The sequence below is a fragment of the Vipera berus genome (assembly GCF_964194415.1).
Source record: "Vipera berus genome assembly, chromosome: 6".
Classification (NCBI taxonomy): Eukaryota; Metazoa; Chordata; class Lepidosauria; order Squamata; family Viperidae; genus Vipera; species Vipera berus.
The window spans coordinates 86,891,603-86,908,581 of record NC_138208.1 but is presented as its reverse complement, the minus strand read 5'-3'; the positions used below and the strand labels follow the sequence as shown (position 1 = coordinate 86,908,581).

The 16,979-nt window shown below is 42.4% G+C and overlaps 1 protein-coding gene across 1 annotated transcript in view; it reads right to left on the bottom strand.

The window, feature by feature from the left end:
• The window catches only part of SFMBT2 (Scm like with four mbt domains 2), an 81,192-nt gene that overhangs the window by 22,121 nt on the left and 42,092 nt on the right, over positions 1-16,979 (bottom strand). The window contains exons 9-14 of the mRNA XM_081330670.1: positions 10,385-10,532; positions 9,866-9,948; positions 8,733-8,859; positions 8,109-8,225; positions 4,094-4,136; positions 1,790-1,857 (exon numbers count right to left, since the gene is read on the bottom strand). Of these exons, the coding sequence (XP_081186796.1) occupies positions 1,790-1,857; positions 4,094-4,136; positions 8,109-8,225; positions 8,733-8,859; positions 9,866-9,948; positions 10,385-10,532 (586 nt within the window). The remainder of the gene's footprint in view (positions 1-1,789; positions 1,858-4,093; positions 4,137-8,108; positions 8,226-8,732; positions 8,860-9,865; positions 9,949-10,384; positions 10,533-16,979) is intronic.

Here is a 16,979-nt window from a genome sequence, read left to right as displayed (position 1 = left end):
ACTGATCTTCGTTATTTAAATGTCAGACAATGTGTCAAAGATAAATTAATACAGTTAGAGTATTGTCCATCTGATGTAAATATTGCAGACCATTTTACGAAGGTACAAAGTGCTGTGAAACACAATGCTAATTGTGAAAGAATGTGCATAAGATTGTAAGAGTTATATATTATTCTACCCAAAGGGGAGAATGTTAGGCATATGGTGCTAGCCTACAATGTTGGGTTGAAAATATATTAACCATAATGCTATGGCTTTAAGTTGTTAATTGGCCAATGGGTGTGTAAGTGTTCTCATGGCCATAAGAGGAAGCTAGGAACGTAGCTTCTCTCTCTCTCTGAATTCACTGATCTCTACTGTTACTGTTTTTTGCTCTGCTGTTGGTTTACTACTGTTGTAAACCTGAACTGTGTATTGACCTCTGGACCGGTAAGAAGACTTTGTATTTTGGATTGCTACTTGGACTGTTTATTTTTGACTGTGCATTTTTGTTTTTACACCACCTCAAAGTAAAATACTTTTTGCTTTTAGAACTCAGTGTATTTCTGTGTGACTTTTACTGCTCTCAGTGCCCTTCCTTGTCTGTGCAACTCTTTGGTAGCACAAGGAGACCTCTGCACAACAAATTCCTTAACAATTTGCTCTCTACCCTCCTCTTTCCCACCATCTTGGGACATAAACAGCATCTGTGTTTATGGAGTTTATCTATTCCAGGGGTAGGCAACCTTGGCTTTTTTGTGACTCATGGACTTCAACTCCCAGAATTCCTGAGCCAGCATGGGGGAACTATGGCCCCTTCATGACTCGTGGACTTCAACTCCCAGAATTCCTGAGCCAGCATGGGGGAACTATGGCCCCTTCATGACTCGTGGACTTCAACTCCCTGAATTCCTGAGCCAGCATGGGGGAACTATGGCCCCTTCATGACTCGTGGACTTCAACTCCCAGAATTCCTCAGCCAGCATGGGGGAACTATGGCCCCTTCATGACTCGTGGACTTCAACTCCCAGAATTCCTCAGCCAGCATGGCTCAGCATGGAAACCTCTCCCTTTCTCCTCAGCATGGCTGGCTCAGGAATTCTTCTCATTGCTATTATTTTGTTGCTTTTATTGCTATCTCTGAAGTTACAAAATAGTATTTTGTGACTCCTTTTTTATGCTTTCCCTCTGTTAATCAATGGAATACCATAAAAGTATTAACCCAAAGGTGTTTTTTTTATAAAAGGCAACTTGTTTTTTTTTTCCTTTGAGAACCTTTTGCTTCTCATCCAAGAAGCTTCTTCAATTCTGAAGTACCTTCTTGACAATCATAATCAGGATGGTTGAGAATCTCCATAGACATAAAATTATGAACATACAAAGCAACTTGCAAATTCAAATAAAGTTTTCTGAACAGAACTGAAAAAAAAGCTTCTTGGATGAGAAGCGAAACATTTTCAAAGGCAAAAAAACCCCAAGAAAGTCCAGTTGCCTTTTGAAAAAAAGCACCTTTAGGATGGACAACCGTGATCTGGATGATTGAGAATCTTCCAAAGATATACAATTATTAAAATACAAAGCGACTTGCAGCTCATATGATGTTTTTTTCACCAACTTCCCCTTACCGCCGTTTTAAAAAACAATCTCAAATTCAGTAGCAGAAGTTTGAAGATTTGGGGTGGGTGGGTTTTATATTTGAGGAGCCTGACGTTATGGATGCTGAGTCCATTGATTTATCTTCTTCGCATTTAAAAGTGGGAGTATTTCAGGTCCAACTTAGAAAAATGATAATCTTTTCCTGGATACTCACCTATCCTGTCCGTCTGAGGAACTCGATGAGGATTCTGAATTTTCTCAATAGGCACTCCCGCTATTATCCTAACAGAGGACCAAAAGAAAAAAGAAAAAAAAGCCACTCAGGTTGCAAACTACAGTCCCCGTTTATCAACCGACCTGTTTAGTGACTGTTCCAACAGTCACTGAGTGTTATTGATTGTTAAGGTAAATTTACCATCAATCCCATCATTTATTACCTTCGCAGGTCTGGAAAGCAAAGGAAACCTGAAGTAAGACTTAGTGTTCAAATGGCTGGTTCCGATTGTGGTCACTAAACGAGGATTAACTGTACATGAATGGGGGTGTCCAGAGAGGAAGTCAAAAAAAGTTGGCTCCAACACTGGAAGTTTTTAAGAAGAGACTGGACAGCCATTTGTCTGAAATGGTATAGGGTTTCCTGCCTTAGCAGGGGGTTGGACTAGATGACCTCCAAGGTCCCTTCCAACATATTATTATTATTATTATTAACCATGCAGTTGAAGTTGAAGCCCACATATCTTAAATGTTGTTGAGAAACACTAGATGGATAAGCACATCCTGGTTTTAAGGAGCTACAGGAAGTCCTCAATTTACAGCCACAATTAGACTAGAATTTCCACGGCTAACCTAAGGTAAAGGTAAAGGTAAAGGTTCCCCCGCACATGCGTGCTAGTCGTTTCCGACTCTAGGGGCCGGTGCTCATCTCCGTTTCAAAGCCGAAGAGCCAGCGCTTGTCCGAGGACGTCTCCGTGGTCATGTGGCCGGCATGACTAGACGCCAAAGGCGCACGGAACGCTGTTACCTTCCCACCGGAGTGGTCCCTATTTTTCTACTTGCATTTTGACGTGCTTTCGAACTGCTAGGTTGGCAGAAGCTGGGACGAGTAACAGGCGCTCACTCTGCTACGCGGCACTCGGGGTTCGACCCGCCAAACTGCCAACCTTCTGATCGACAAGCTCAGCGTCCTAACCCACTGAGCCACCGTGTCCCGAGCACGGCTAACCTAGACTGCTGTAAATTGAGATGCACCCCATTTTATGACCGTTTTTTTGCCACCGGTGTTAAGTGAATCACTGCAGTTGTTAAGTGAATCACACAGTTGTCAAGTGAATCCGGCTTCTCTCGTTGATTTTGCTTGATAGAAGCCAGCTGGGAAAGTTGGAAATGGGGATCACATGACCCCAGGATGCTGCAACCGTCACAAATAGATGATGCTGATGCTGATGATGATAATAGAAATAGAAAATAAATAGAAAATAGAAATAGAAACTGTGGCAAAGGCAAGCAAGGGGAGTACCAACAGTAATAGGTGACTTGGGTTCAATCCCAAAACAACTGGAGCACCACTTGAACACCATTGGCATTGACAAATTCGCCATTAGTCAATTGCAAAATGTGGCCTTACTAGGAACTGCTTCCATCCTGCGACGAGATCTGTAATACCATCAAACATCCACATCTGCCTATCCCAGGTCCTTGGTAAGGACTTGATAGGTAGACAAAAATGCCAAATCCAGTCTGAACATCTGGCTGACTGTGCGATGATCAATAATAATAATAATAATTGTAATATATACTATAATAATAATAATAATAATAATAATAATAATAATAATAATAATAATAATAATAATAATAATAATAATAATAATAATAATAATAATAATAATAATTAGAGTTGGAAGGGACCTTGGAGGTCATCTAGACCAACCCCCTGCTCAGGCAGGAAACCCTATACCATTTCAGACTGTCCAGTCTCTTCTTAAAAACTTCCAGTGTTGGAGCATTCACAGCTTCTGGAGGTAGGTTGTCCCACTGATTAATTGTTCTCACTGTCAGGAAATTCCTCCTTCATTCTAGGTTGCTTCTCTCTTTGGTTAGTTTCCACCCATTGCTTCTTGTCCTGCCTTCAGGTGCTTTGGAGAACAGCTTGACTGCCTCTTCTTTGGGGCAGCCCCTGAGATATTTGAAGACTGCTATCATGTCCCCCTTCGTCCTTCTCTTCGTTAAACCAGACATACCCATTCCCAGCAACCGTTCCTTGTATGTTTTAGTCCCCTGATCATCTTTGTTGCTCTTCTCTGCACTCTTTCCAGAGTCTCAACATCTTTTTTACATAGTGGTGACCAAACCTGGATGCAGTGTTCCAAGTGTGGCCTTACCAAGGCATTGTAAAATTTAAATTAAAAATTTAAATTAAAAAATTAAAAATTTAATCAAGTACTTTCTAGCTCAGAGCAACACTTTGATTTCTGTGATAAAAACTCTGCTGTAATTAACATTTTAAGGGCGTACTTACTGCTTTTCTGGCTGGACTATTGCAACCTTTCTCTTCCTTTGCACTGGGAAATGAGCACAAGGACAAGGGTTAATTTGGTAATGCCTGTTTGCAAATGTACTTTCCTGCAGGGAAATTAAAGATCCGCTCACTCTTTTTTTCAGGGGCTCAAATTACAGGCAGTCCTCAGTTTATGACCGCAATTGAGCCCACAACATTTCTGTGGTAAAGCGAGGCATTTGTTATGTGGGGTTTGCTGGAGTTTACAACCTTTCTTACCACAGTTGTTAAGGGTTCATAAATTAGTAACCTGGTTGTTAAGTGAATCTAGCTTCCCCGCTGACGTGGTGTGTCAGATTATTATAAAAGAGGATCATGTGACCTTGGGACATAGCAACTGTTGTAAATAGGAACTGGTTGCCAACCAATTTTGATCACATGACCGTGGGGATACTGCAAAGGTCGCAACTGTGGAAAATGGTTGTAAGTCAGTTTTTCCAGCGTTGCTGTAATTTTGAACGGTCACTAAATGAACAGTTCTAAATCAAGGACTACCTGTACTTTCCAGGATCAAACTGAAAGTTGGGTTTATCTCCTGCCAACTGACACGGCTAACAAATCATCATTTCTCCTGCAATATGACCTTATTCCAGTAGAAGTTCTCCTTCTTCCAGGGGTAGGCAACCGTGGCTCTTTTATGACTGGTGGACTTCAACTCCCAGAATTCCTGAGCCAGCCATGCTGAGGGGAAAGGGAGAGGTTTCCAAGCTGAGCCATGCTGGCTCAGGAATTCTGGGAGTTGAAGTCCATGAATCATAAAAGAGCCAAGGTTGCCTATCCCATTCTCCAAATAAACAGCATTTTTAGAAAAGGCCGGGATGGGAAAACCGATGTGCAAATTATCTTTTTAAAAACCATTTTATAGGAATGTAACTAGTCTTCCTCAACCAGAATGTACTGAAGACGCGTCCTTCTCATCTTGCACTGAGATTACAGGTCATCCTCATTTAGCAACTATGATGGGGACTGGCCACGCAGTCATTAAATGAAGCAGTCACTAAGTGAACTTGTGACTTTGCTTAAGACGGGACTTCACCTTTCCTTTGCTTAACAGACCTGCAAAAGGCGTAAATGGGAGGACTGCTTTCAAAGTTTCTTTTCCGTCACCGGCATATCTGTAGATGGTCGCTAAACAAGGCAGTCGCTAAACGAAGATCGCTTGTAGGCGATTGCTCTACATGGAGCTTCTGTGGAATATGTCTCAAAAGTAGCTGTTTATTCACAGAACCCAGATAACAAATGTACTTTGTTGGAACTGGAGCGATTGCCAGCAAGGTTCCTGGCTCAATTTAATGTATAAGATTACCTATGAAACCTTCTTTTGGCTTAGACCAGTATTTCTGAAATTGTGCGATTTTAAGATGTGTGGACTTCAACTCCCACAATTCCCCAGCAGGACTGAGTTGAAGTACGCACATCTTAAAGTTGCACAGTTGTTAGCTTTGGGATTAACCCTAGATGAAATCCACTCACTCAAGGGTAGGCAACCTGGGGTCTTTGATGACTCGTGGACTTCAACTCCCAGAATTCCTGAGCCAGCATGGCTCAGCTTGGAAACCTCTCCCTTTCCCCTCAGCGTAGCTGGCTCAGGAATTCTGGGAGTTGAAATCCACCAGTCATAAAACAGTCAAGTTTGAAGACCCTTGCTTTAGGCCAGGGGTACACAACTTTGGCTCTTTTATGACTTGTGGACTTCAACTCCCAGAATTCCTGAGCCAGCATGAGGGAACTATGGCCCCTTCATGACTTGGGACTTCAACTCCCAGAATTCCTGAGCCAGCATGACTCAGCTTGGAAACCTCTTCCTTTCCCCTCAGCATGGCTGGCTCAGGAATTCTGGGAGTTGAAGTCCACGAGTCATAAAAAAGCCAAGGTTGCTTACCCCTGCACTCGCTCAACACTGCCTACCATGTTTTTCTGAAAATAAGACCGGGTCTTATATTAATTTTTGCTCCAAAAGATGCATTAGGGCTTATTTTCCAGTTGGGGCTTATATTTGGGGAAATATGGTACTAAATGCTGATGATCTTAACTGGGGCTTATTTTTTTGGGGGGGGTTGTTGTGTGTCTTATTTTCAGAGAGACACGGTAGCAGAGAAGGCTCACCATGGATTCTCATCCCCCAGGAAGTCAGCCATGCTACAGATCCAGACGGTTGTTAAGTGAATCGCTGCAGCTGTTAAGTGAATCACAAGGTCGTTTAGTGGATCCAGCCTCCCCTACTGAATTAGCTTTGCCAGAAGCTGGCTGGGAAGGTTGTAAACAGTGATCTCATGACTCTGGGTGGTGGAAACCGTCATGAATACAAGTCAGTTGCCAAGCGTCTGCATTTTGATCACGTGAGCTATGGGGATGCTGCAACCATCTTTAAGAGTGGGAAATGGTCGTAAGTCACTTTTACCGGTGCTGTTGTAAATTAAAATAGTTACTACGGTAAATAAACAGTTGTGAGTCGAGGGCTTCCTTCATGGCCTTGGAAGAGAGACAATGCATTTGTTTTTGAGTAGAAACGCACAAGATCACCCACTAATAAGGTTAGCCGTTTGATCATTACGGCCCTCGGGATATTCATTACAATAAATTGCTATTACACCCCAGTCATCCGTGCTGAGGCGTAAGCTTTGAACAATTGTTACTACTTCATTAAAACATTATGCTAAAGGACCCCATGGCGCCCTCCAGCTCTTTGCTCATGATGAGTTTATGGGATCTGTACTTAAAAAAAAACCTAAAACAATAAGCAATATATTCTTTCCATTTCAGAAGAACATAATTTGTGATTAAATTTTGCAAGCCTGGTTGCCTCCAGGCATTTCTGTTCCAGGGATCACGTTAGAAGGAAACAAGGCCGGGGGCAATTTTTAATTTTGCCATGCTGTCCAAATTAGGCACGCTTCCTTGTTGATTGAAAAATCAAATTTGCTCTCCAAACAAAATGGCAACAAAATGGAACTGGTCAGTTTCTCAGTCCAACTTGTGAATGTTAATTACAGAATAACAGAAGAACAGAGTTGAGAGGGACCTTGGAGGTCTTCTAGTCCAACCCTCTGCTTAAGCAGGAGACTCTATACCATTTCAGACAGGTGGATGTCCAATCTCTTAAGATAGATCATACTTTACCTGGCTGGCAAAAACCTCCTCACCTTTTCCTTCTCCAGGAAACCCCCCCCTCCACATTTCCCTTCTTAAAAGGCTGTTTATAGGCTTAGATGATGATGATGATGATAATAGGGAGGGACCTTGGAGGCCATCTAGTCCAACCCCCTGCTCAGGCAGGAAACCCTATACCATTTCAGACAAATGGCTGTCCAGTCTCTCCTTAAAAACTGGAGCATTCACCACTTCTGGAGGCAGGTTGTTCCACTGGTTAATTGTTCTGTCAGGAAGTTTCTCCTTAGTTCTAGGTTGTTTTCATGGCATTAAACTACTCCTGAATTCAACTGCATCTTGGCTTGTTGCTGAACTGCAGTTCCTAGAAGACGCAGCCAGTGTGGTTAATACAGGCAGTCCTCGACTTACAACAGTTCTTTTAGTGACCATTCAAAAGTAGAACGGCACTGGGAAAAGTGACTTATGACCGTTTTCTCACAGTTAACGACCACTGCAGCATCCCCATGGACATGTGATCAAAATTCAGACAATTGGCAACTGACTCCTATTTATGACGGTTGGCAGTGTCCCGGCTTCACGTGATCCCCCTTTTGCAACGTTCCAACAAGCAAAGTCGATGGGGAAGGCAGATTCACTTAACAACCATGTTACTAACTGAACAACTGTAGGGATTCACTTAACAGCTGTGGCAAGGAAGGTCGTAAGATGGGGGCAAAATTCACTTAACAACTGTCTTGTTTAGCAATGGGAATTTTGGGCTCAAAATTTGTAAGCCAAGGACTATCCGTACTCCTGGAAAAGGCCAAACAACTGAAAACTTGTTGCAAAACTTAGCAATCCAGAATTTGCTCTTCCGAAGACTTACCGGTGTTTTTATGGGGTGCCAAGAGCTTGTAACCATTTGCTTCGCACCAGCCCACAGGGAAGATGTTCATCGATTTGACATCGGCTATATATTTGGAAGCAGGGGTGTGCGGCGGACCTATCAACGCATTAGAATGCATTATAAACACCAGAAAGGCAGCAATTTAGTGGCAAAAAAGAAACGAAAAAGCACAGATACGTACAAGTGTGGAGAAGACTTTGTTTTCTCCAGCTTTAAATGTGCTTTAAATGGGAGGGAAGGGAGAGAGAAGAAAGAAAGAAAGAAAGAAAGAAAGAAAGAAAGAAAGAAAGAAAGAAAGAAAGAAAGAAAGAAGGAAGGAAGGAAGGAAGGAAGGAAGGAAGGAAGGAAGGAAGGAAGGAAGGAAGGAAAGAAAGAAAGAAAGAAAGAAAGAAAGAAAGAAAGAAAGAAAGAAAGAAAGAAAGAAAGAAAGAAAGAAAGAGAAAGAGAGAGAGAGAGAGAAGGAAGGAAGGAAGGAAGGAAGGAGAGAAAGAAAGGAAGGAAGGAAGGAAGGAGAGAAAGAAAGGAAGGAAGGAAGGGGAAAAAGAAGAATTTAGCAGGAGTCAAGTAGGACTGACTTCCCTTGCAAGCAGTGTTGTGATGTACCTTCAAAAGAGAGCCACATTAGCTGGCCTTTTACCAAAGCGACGGATGCCACGCAGATCTCGGCTGGATTCTGGGGGTTCACTGCTTCAAGCATCATGTTTTTCATAAAAGTTTGGCTACAGGAAGCCTGAATGGCATAAGCAGAAAACAAAAGTAGAACATAAAATAACAGGGTTGGAAGGGACCTGAGTGGTCATCCAGTCCAGCCCCGTGCTGGAACAGAAGACCTTATACCATTCTGGACAAATGGTTGCCCGCTCTCTTCTTTTCATTTCCCTGCTAGTCCAGTTCCCAAAACAGGGAGTCCTAACCCTAACCCAGAAAAAAATGGTCACCACTCATACTATAATCTTGATATCGAAGATTCTCTTTCCAGGTCTTCGCATATAGACAGAAGGCAGGGAGCTACGTAGACTGGAAAGCGGGGCCCGTTTTGCTTCCTACATCCACCCCTACCTTGAGAATTAGGGAATTCAGCTGCTGTGCTGGGACTGCAAATGCTTCTTCGAATTACTTTGGACTTCTGCTGATCTAGCTGTATTTCCCTCTGCATACACTTCCTTGTTGGCTTCTATTCTAATGCTGAAAAGGAAGGGAGGGAGGGAGGGAGGGAGGGAGGAAATAGGGGAGGGAGGAGGGAGGAAGAGGAGAAATAGAGGAGGAAGGGAGGGAGGAAGGGAGGAAGGAAAAAGGAGGGAGGAAGAAAAAGGAGAAATGGAGGGAGGGAGGGAAGGAAGGGGAAATTGAGGGAGGGAAGGAGAGAGGGAAGGAAGGAAGGTAGGTAGGTAGGGAGGAAATAGGGGAGGGAGGAGGAAGGAAGAGGAGAAATAGTGAGGAAGGAAGGAAGGAAGGAAAAAGAGAGGAAGAAGAAAAAGGAGAAAGGGAGAGGGAGGCAAGGAAGGAAAGGAGGGAGGGGAAATGGAGGGAGGGAGAGAGAGAAGGAAGGAAGGGGAAATTGAGGGAGGGAAGGAAGGAAGGATGGTTCTGTGACCCCAACCTCTTTGACCTTAACTTTCTGCACAAGTGGCTTTTCTTTGGGGAAGAACACATACAATGAAGGTGTAGGACGGTTAATGGCACTGGGCACGGGTCAAGAAAGATCGCGATGCAGTAAAAACGAAACCAGAGCTTACATTTCTGAAGCAGCACTCAGGAGCTGCCTCCACTCCGCACTGCTTCTGGTAATCTGCCCAGTCAAAATCCGGATTAGAATAACCTGCAGGAAATCCCAGGAAACGAACAAAAGATGGTTTTCTCTCATTTTGTGTGGACAGCCCAACAGCCCTCCATCCTCAAGAATAACATGTATCCTAGAATGTTTACATCAGCCCATTCAAAGCCTGTCTTTCGCTAACTTGAGTTTACAGGAATTGGATGAGCTGAGCCAATGTACACAATTTAGAAGCTTTCAAACATTATCCAGCCCAGGGGGTCTTCAAACTTGGCAACTTTATGCCTCGTGGACTTCAACTCCCAGAATTCCTGAGCCAGCATGGCACCACTCTGGATAAATGGTTGCCCAATCTCTTCTTAAAAACCCCCAGTGATGGAGCACCCACAACTTCTGGAGGCAAGTCGTTCCACTGATTATACACACACACACACACACACAAACACCAAATCCAGCCCAATTCTTCGATGCCAAGACAAACCTTTGGGAGGGGTGAGAAGAACTCCATTTTTAAGGCACCACTGCACCGGCAGGATGCCCAAGGAATCGGCGTGGCAAAGCATCGAGGTGTTGCATGGTTCGGGACGGAGATCGTCAAGAGTGACTTGCACAAAATGGTGGTTGAAAACCTACAGAGAAACAACGGTCACTAAGTGAATCGTTGTAAGTCGAGGACTGCCCGTACTGTGGTTGGGCGAGAAAAGGAAAGTTCCAGAAGTTCCTCCAAGCTACTCAAGAGAAAGTTTTATGCTCAATGATAACATGGGCAAAGTATTTTGGACATAACAGAATTAGAGAACTGCCAAAGCCTTTGGGAAAGAAATTCTAAAATAACAAAAGCAGTAGTGTACAAAGAAAATCTATACAAAATGTTTTATAGATGGCATTTAACATATTGTCTAGGTTCTAACATTTAACTTACTAATATATTGGAAATGTAGACAAAAACCAGGCACTTATTACCATCTTTGGTGGACACGCCCCAAAGCCAAAAGATTCTGGTTCAGAATACACACATGGTGAGAGAAAATGACTAAAAAAACATATAGAATTTTTAGATTGTGCAGAAATGGATAGATTGACATTGAAAATGAAAGAGAAAGATGATTTAGTTTATTTTAGATCATGGGACACATTTTATCAATGACTAGAAAAATGAGGTAAAGAGAAAGGAATTTAATATATATTAGTAAGTTAAATGGTAGAACCCAGACAATATGTTGCTGATAAAATATTAAGCACTTGTGAATATATATATACTGCTCAAAAAAATAAAGGGAACACTTAAACAACACAATGTACTGTATTTAATAGTAGGATGTCTTATCTTGTGTTCCCTTTATTTTTTTGACCAGTATATATATATATATATATATATGTATATATATATACATATATATATATATATATGTAAATTTTAAATTGCTAACAAAGAATTAAGGGAGACTGATATGCATTTCAAACTTATTAGTTTTCATCAGTCAGCCATACCCTTCTGAGAGTGCAACCTGGGCTGATTGCACATTAGGCAGTTGTTTTCGCCTCTAAGCCACAGGATCTCTCTCGCTTTGTTAGCTGAGAAGCAAGGGGAGATATATGTCAAATGCTTGTTAACTATTTTTAGATTACCTTGCTAGGCCCCAAACATGGGACAAATCTTTATTTCCTGTGTCAGCCTAACCTGAAGGCCATCGACAGGCAGTAGTCACACCGGTGACAGCTCATATTTGTGTAAATTTTAAATTGCTAACAAAGAATTAAGGGAGACTGATATGCATTTCAAACTTATTAGTTTTCATCAGTCAGCCATACCCTTCTGAGAGGGCATATCAGTCTCCCTTAATGGGGCCTAGCAAGGTAATCTAAAAATAGTTAACAAGCATTTGACATATATATATATATATATATATATATATATATATATATATATATATATATATATATATATATATATATGTTTTCGTAGATTCTCGCGGGTGTCTGTATGTGTAGATCTAGAGTCTCGGGTTTCTTCCCGCGTTCCTTTCATCTTCAGAAAGTTGTGGCGACGTTTCGACGAAATCCCATCCGTCATCATCAGGCCGGAGTGTTCCTCCTGCTGCTTCCAGGAGCAATGCGTGGTCTGGCTGTTCCTTTCCTTCCAACTGCCGGTGGGGCTGTGTTCTGACTGGGTGGAGGCGTGGCTGCTTTCTGATTGGGTGGGGGTGTCCTCCGACTGGGTGGAGGCGTGGTTGTCTTCTGATTGAGTGGAGGCGTGGCTGTCTTCTGATTGGGTGGATGCGTGGTTGTCTTCTGATTGGTTGGAGGCGTGGCTGTCTTCTGATTGGGAGGGGTGTGTTCTGAATGGGTGGGGTTTTTTGTTGTGTTGTAATATCCTGAGTGTTGTGATTTGGTGTCCTGAGGAGTGGGCTGTGTAGTGGCCTCCAGAGCTTTGGTTTGGCTCCGAGTTCGAGGACCTGCTATGTATCTCTGGTATGGGTCAGTCAGGTTCGTGTGAGCGTTCTTCTGCTTGGGTGATGGCACTTTTGCTTGACTTGTTCTGTCTTCTGTGTGGGAGAGTTTTTGTTCTGGGTGTGGATGAGTCTTGCTGGGGCTGGTGGCATTTGGGGTTGTTTGTTGGTTTTTTAAATCCTTGTTTGCTGAAATTCGTTTCTCTATCAATGCTGGTTTCCAAATGGCATGTAAGCGGGAGGTGTCGTCTCGCTTGTTCATACTGTCTGGGTGTTTTTCTATTTCAATGGCTTCTCTGATTATTCTGCTATTGAGATGTTCTATTTTGGCGATTGTTTTTGTACCTTCAAAATTGATGTTGTGTCCCGTAGTGTTTATGTGTTGTACTAGTGAAGATGTGTGATCTTTCTTCTGTACTGAGTTCTTATGTTCTTCTACACGTACCTCTATTCTTCTGTTAGTCTGTCCGATGTATGTTGCTGGACAGGAGGCGCATGGGATTTGGTATATGCCCTGGTTTTCCAGTTCTATTTTGTCTTTGGGATTTCTCAGGATGGTTGATATCTTTCTGTCAGTGTTAAATGCGGTTTTGATGTTATGTTTGCGTAGTACTTTACTGATTTTGTCGGTTGTTCCTTTTATGTAGGGCAAGATGGCTCGTCCGTTGTTCTGTTCTTCTTCTTGGATGTTTTTCTGTTTCGGAGTCCCCTGCTGAATCATATTGGTGATTTTGTTTTTTTGGAACTTGTTTGCTGTCAATATGTCTGTCAGGGTGTGTAGTTCTGTTTGTATATGTGTTTCATCTGCAAGGCGTCTGGTTCTTGTTATTAGTGTTTTGGCTACTGAATTTATTTGTGCTGGGTGATGATGTGATTGCGCATTGAGGTAACGGTTGGTGTGTGTTTTCTTTCGGTAGACTGTGTGTCCTAGGGTGCCGTTTTGTTTTTTGTATATAAGTACATCCAGGAAAGGTAACTGGTTGTTTGTTTCAATCTCCATGGTGAATTTTATTTTGGGATGTAGGCTGTTCAGGTGTGTTAGGAAGTTTTCTAGCTCCTTTCTTCCATGGGGCCAGATCACGAAGGTGTCATCCACATATCTGAGCCACAGTTTTGGTTTGTTTGTAGTCTTTTCCAGAGCGTTAGTTTCAAATTCTTCCATGAAAAGGTTGGCGATAACTGGTGATAGAGGGGATCCCATTGGTGCGCCTTCTATTTGTTTGTATCTCTGGCCTCTGTGTATGAAGTATGTGTTTGATAAGCAGTGTTCTGCTAGTTCTATAATATGGTTTGGTGGTTGGTATTTGCTTCTTATTGTTGATAGAGCTTCTTGGACTGGCACCTGGGTGAATAGTGATACCACATCGAAGCTGACTAGCAAGTCTTTTTGGTCTATCTGTAGATTTTTCACTAATTCTATAAAGTGGTATGAGTTTTGGACATATGAAGCTGCCATTTCTGCTTGAGGTTGTAATTGTTTTGCTAGGTATTTAGCTAAGTTTTGTAGTGGTGAGCCTATAGAACTTACTATGGGTCTTAGTGGGATTCCATCTTTGTGTATTTTGGGGAGGCCATATAGTTTTGGGCATCTGGATGACTTCTCCCTAGGAATGATTGTTTGTTGGATTTCTTGGCTTATAGAAGTTGATTTTATCTTTTTCTTGGTGGTCTTTTCTAGATAGGTTGTGGGATCTGTATATATAGGTTTGTATGTAGTTTCTTTGAGTAAGTTGGACAGTTTCTCTTCATAGTCTGATGTGTCCATTACCACTGTAGCATTGCCTTTATCTTAGGTTTTGCAATGCTACTTGTTCTTCTTTTGTTAGGTTGCTTTTGGGTGGTTTGCTTGTGCATAGGATGTGGGTGACTTCATGTCTGACTTGGTCTGCTTCATCTGCATTGAGTTTAGTTAAGCTGGTTTCAACTCCACATATGATGGTTTCTGTGGGAATTTTCTTTGGTGCAACAGCGAAGTTGAAACCTTTTGCTAGGACGTTTGTTTCTGCTGTTGTTAGTCTTCTGTGGGAGATGTTATGCACTACTTGTTGTAGATGTTGTTGTGATGTGGTTGTTTGGTTGTTGTAGTTCTCTAATTGTTTGAGTTTCTTTGAATGTCTGTTGTTTTTATAGATGGTCTCTGTTTCTGCTCTCCAAACCGCCAGTTGTTTCACTTTGTCCCATAGTATCGGGTGAATAATGTTGCTGAGTTTGAGATGTAATGTTAGTAGGTCCTTGTTTGTTTGGTCTAATTGAAATCTTTTATTGTGGAGTTCATTTCTTAGTAATGCCATTTCTGTTCTTCTTAGAATGCGTTTGGTTGAAGTGGTATTGATGTGGAATTTCAATTTGAAACAATTTGGTCTTATATTTTGGTCTCGACATTGGCATAGGAAAGGTATGTCACTTAGTATTCTTGCTCTTCGTACTTCTGACTTTTCGTAAGTCCTGGTTAGTTGGTAGATGTCCTCCCCGTAGAGGTATGATATTTGTTTTCGTAGATTCTCGCGGGTGTCTGTATGTGTAGATCTAGAGTCTCGGGTTTCTTCCCGCGTTCCTTTCATCTTCAGAAAGTTGTGGCGACGTTTCGACGAAATCCCATCCGTCATCATCAGGCCGGAGTGTTCCTCCTGCTGCTTCCAGGAGCAATGCGTGGTCTGGCTGTTCCTTTCCTTCCAACTGCCGGTGGGGCTGTGTTCTGACTGGGTGGAGGCGTGGCTGCTTTCTGATTGGGTGGGGGTGTCCTCCGACTGGGTGGAGGCGTGGTTGTCTTCTGATTGAGTGGAGGCGTGGCTGTCTTCTGATTGGGTGGATGCGTGGTTGTCTTCTGATTGGTTGGAGGCGTGGCTGTCTTCTGATTGGGAGGGGTGTGTTCTGAATGGGTGGGGTTTTTTGTTGTGTTGTAATATCCTGAGTGTTGTGATTTGGTGTCCTGAGGAGTGGGCTGTGTAGTGGCCTCCAGAGCTTTGGTTTGGCTCCGAGTTCGAGGACCTGCTATGTATCTCTGGTATGGGTCAGTCAGGTTCGTGTGAGCGTTCTTCTGCTTGGGTGATGGCACTTTTGCTTGACTTGTTCTGTCTTCTGTGTGGGAGAGTTTTTGTTCTGGGTGTGGATGAGTCTTGCTGGGGCTGGTGGCATTTGGGGTTGTTTGTTGGTTTTTTAAATCCTTGTTTGCTGAAATTCGTTTCTCTATCAATGCTGGTTTCCAAATGGCATGTAAGCGGGAGGTGTCGTCTCGCTTGTTCATACTGTCTGGGTGTTTTTCTATTTCAATGGCTTCTCTGATTATTCTGCTATTGAGATGTTCTATTTTGGCGATTGTTTTTGTACCTTCAAAATTGATGTTGTGTCCCGTAGTGTTTATGTGTTGTACTAGTGAAGATGTGTGATCTTTCTTCTGTACTGAGTTCTTATGTTCTTCTACACGTACCTCTATTCTTCTGTTAGTCTGTCCGATGTATGTTGCTGGACAGGAGGCGCATGGGATTTGGTATATGCCCTGGTTTTCCAGTTCTATTTTGTCTTTGGGATTTCTCAGGATGGTTGATATCTTTCTGTCAGTGTTAAATGCGGTTTTGATGTTATGTTTGCGTAGTACTTTACTGATTTTGTCGGTTGTTCCTTTTATGTAGGGCAAGATGGCTCGTCCGTTGTTCTGTTCTTCTTCTTGGATGTTTTTCTGTTTCGGAGTCCCCTGCTGAATCATATTGGTGATTTTGTTTTTTTGGAACTTGTTTGCTGTCAATATGTCTGTCAGGGTGTGTAGTTCTGTTTGTATATGTGTTTCATCTGCAAGGCGTCTGGTTCTTGTTATTAGTGTTTTGGCTACTGAATTTATTTGTGCTGGGTGATGATGTGATTGCGCATTGAGGTAACGGTTGGTGTGTGTTTTCTTTCGGTAGACTGTGTGTCCTAGGGTGCCGTTTTGTTTTTTGTATATAAGTACATCCAGGAAAGGTAACTGGTTGTTTGTTTCAATCTCCATGGTGAATTTTATTTTGGGATGTAGGCTGTTCAGGTGTGTTAGGAAGTTTTCTAGCTCCTTTCTTCCATGGGGCCAGATCACGAAGGTGTCATCCACATATCTGAGCCACAGTTTTGGTTTGTTTGTAGTCTTTTCCAGAGCGTTAGTTTCAAATTCTTCCATGAAAAGGTTGGCGATAACTGGTGATAGAGGGGATCCCATTGGTGCGCCTTCTATTTGTTTGTATCTCTGGCCTCTGTGTATGAAGTATGTGTTTGATAAGCAGTGTTCTGCTAGTTCTATAATATGGTTTGGTGGTTGGTATTTGCTTCTTATTGTTGATAGAGCTTCTTGGACTGGCACCTGGGTGAATAGTGATACCACATCGAAGCTGACTAGCAAGTCTTTTTGGTCTATCTGTAGATTTTTCACTAATTCTATAAAGTGGTATGAGTTTTGGACATATGAAGCTGCCATTTCTGCTTGAGGTTGTAATTGTTTTGCTAGGTATTTAGCTAAGTTTTGTAGTGGTGAGCCTATAGAACTTACTATGGGTCTTAGTGGGATTCCATCTTTGTGTATTTTGGGGAGGCCATATAGTTTTGGGCATCTGGATGACTTCTCCCTAGGAATGATTGTTTGTTGGATTTCTTGGCTTATAGAAG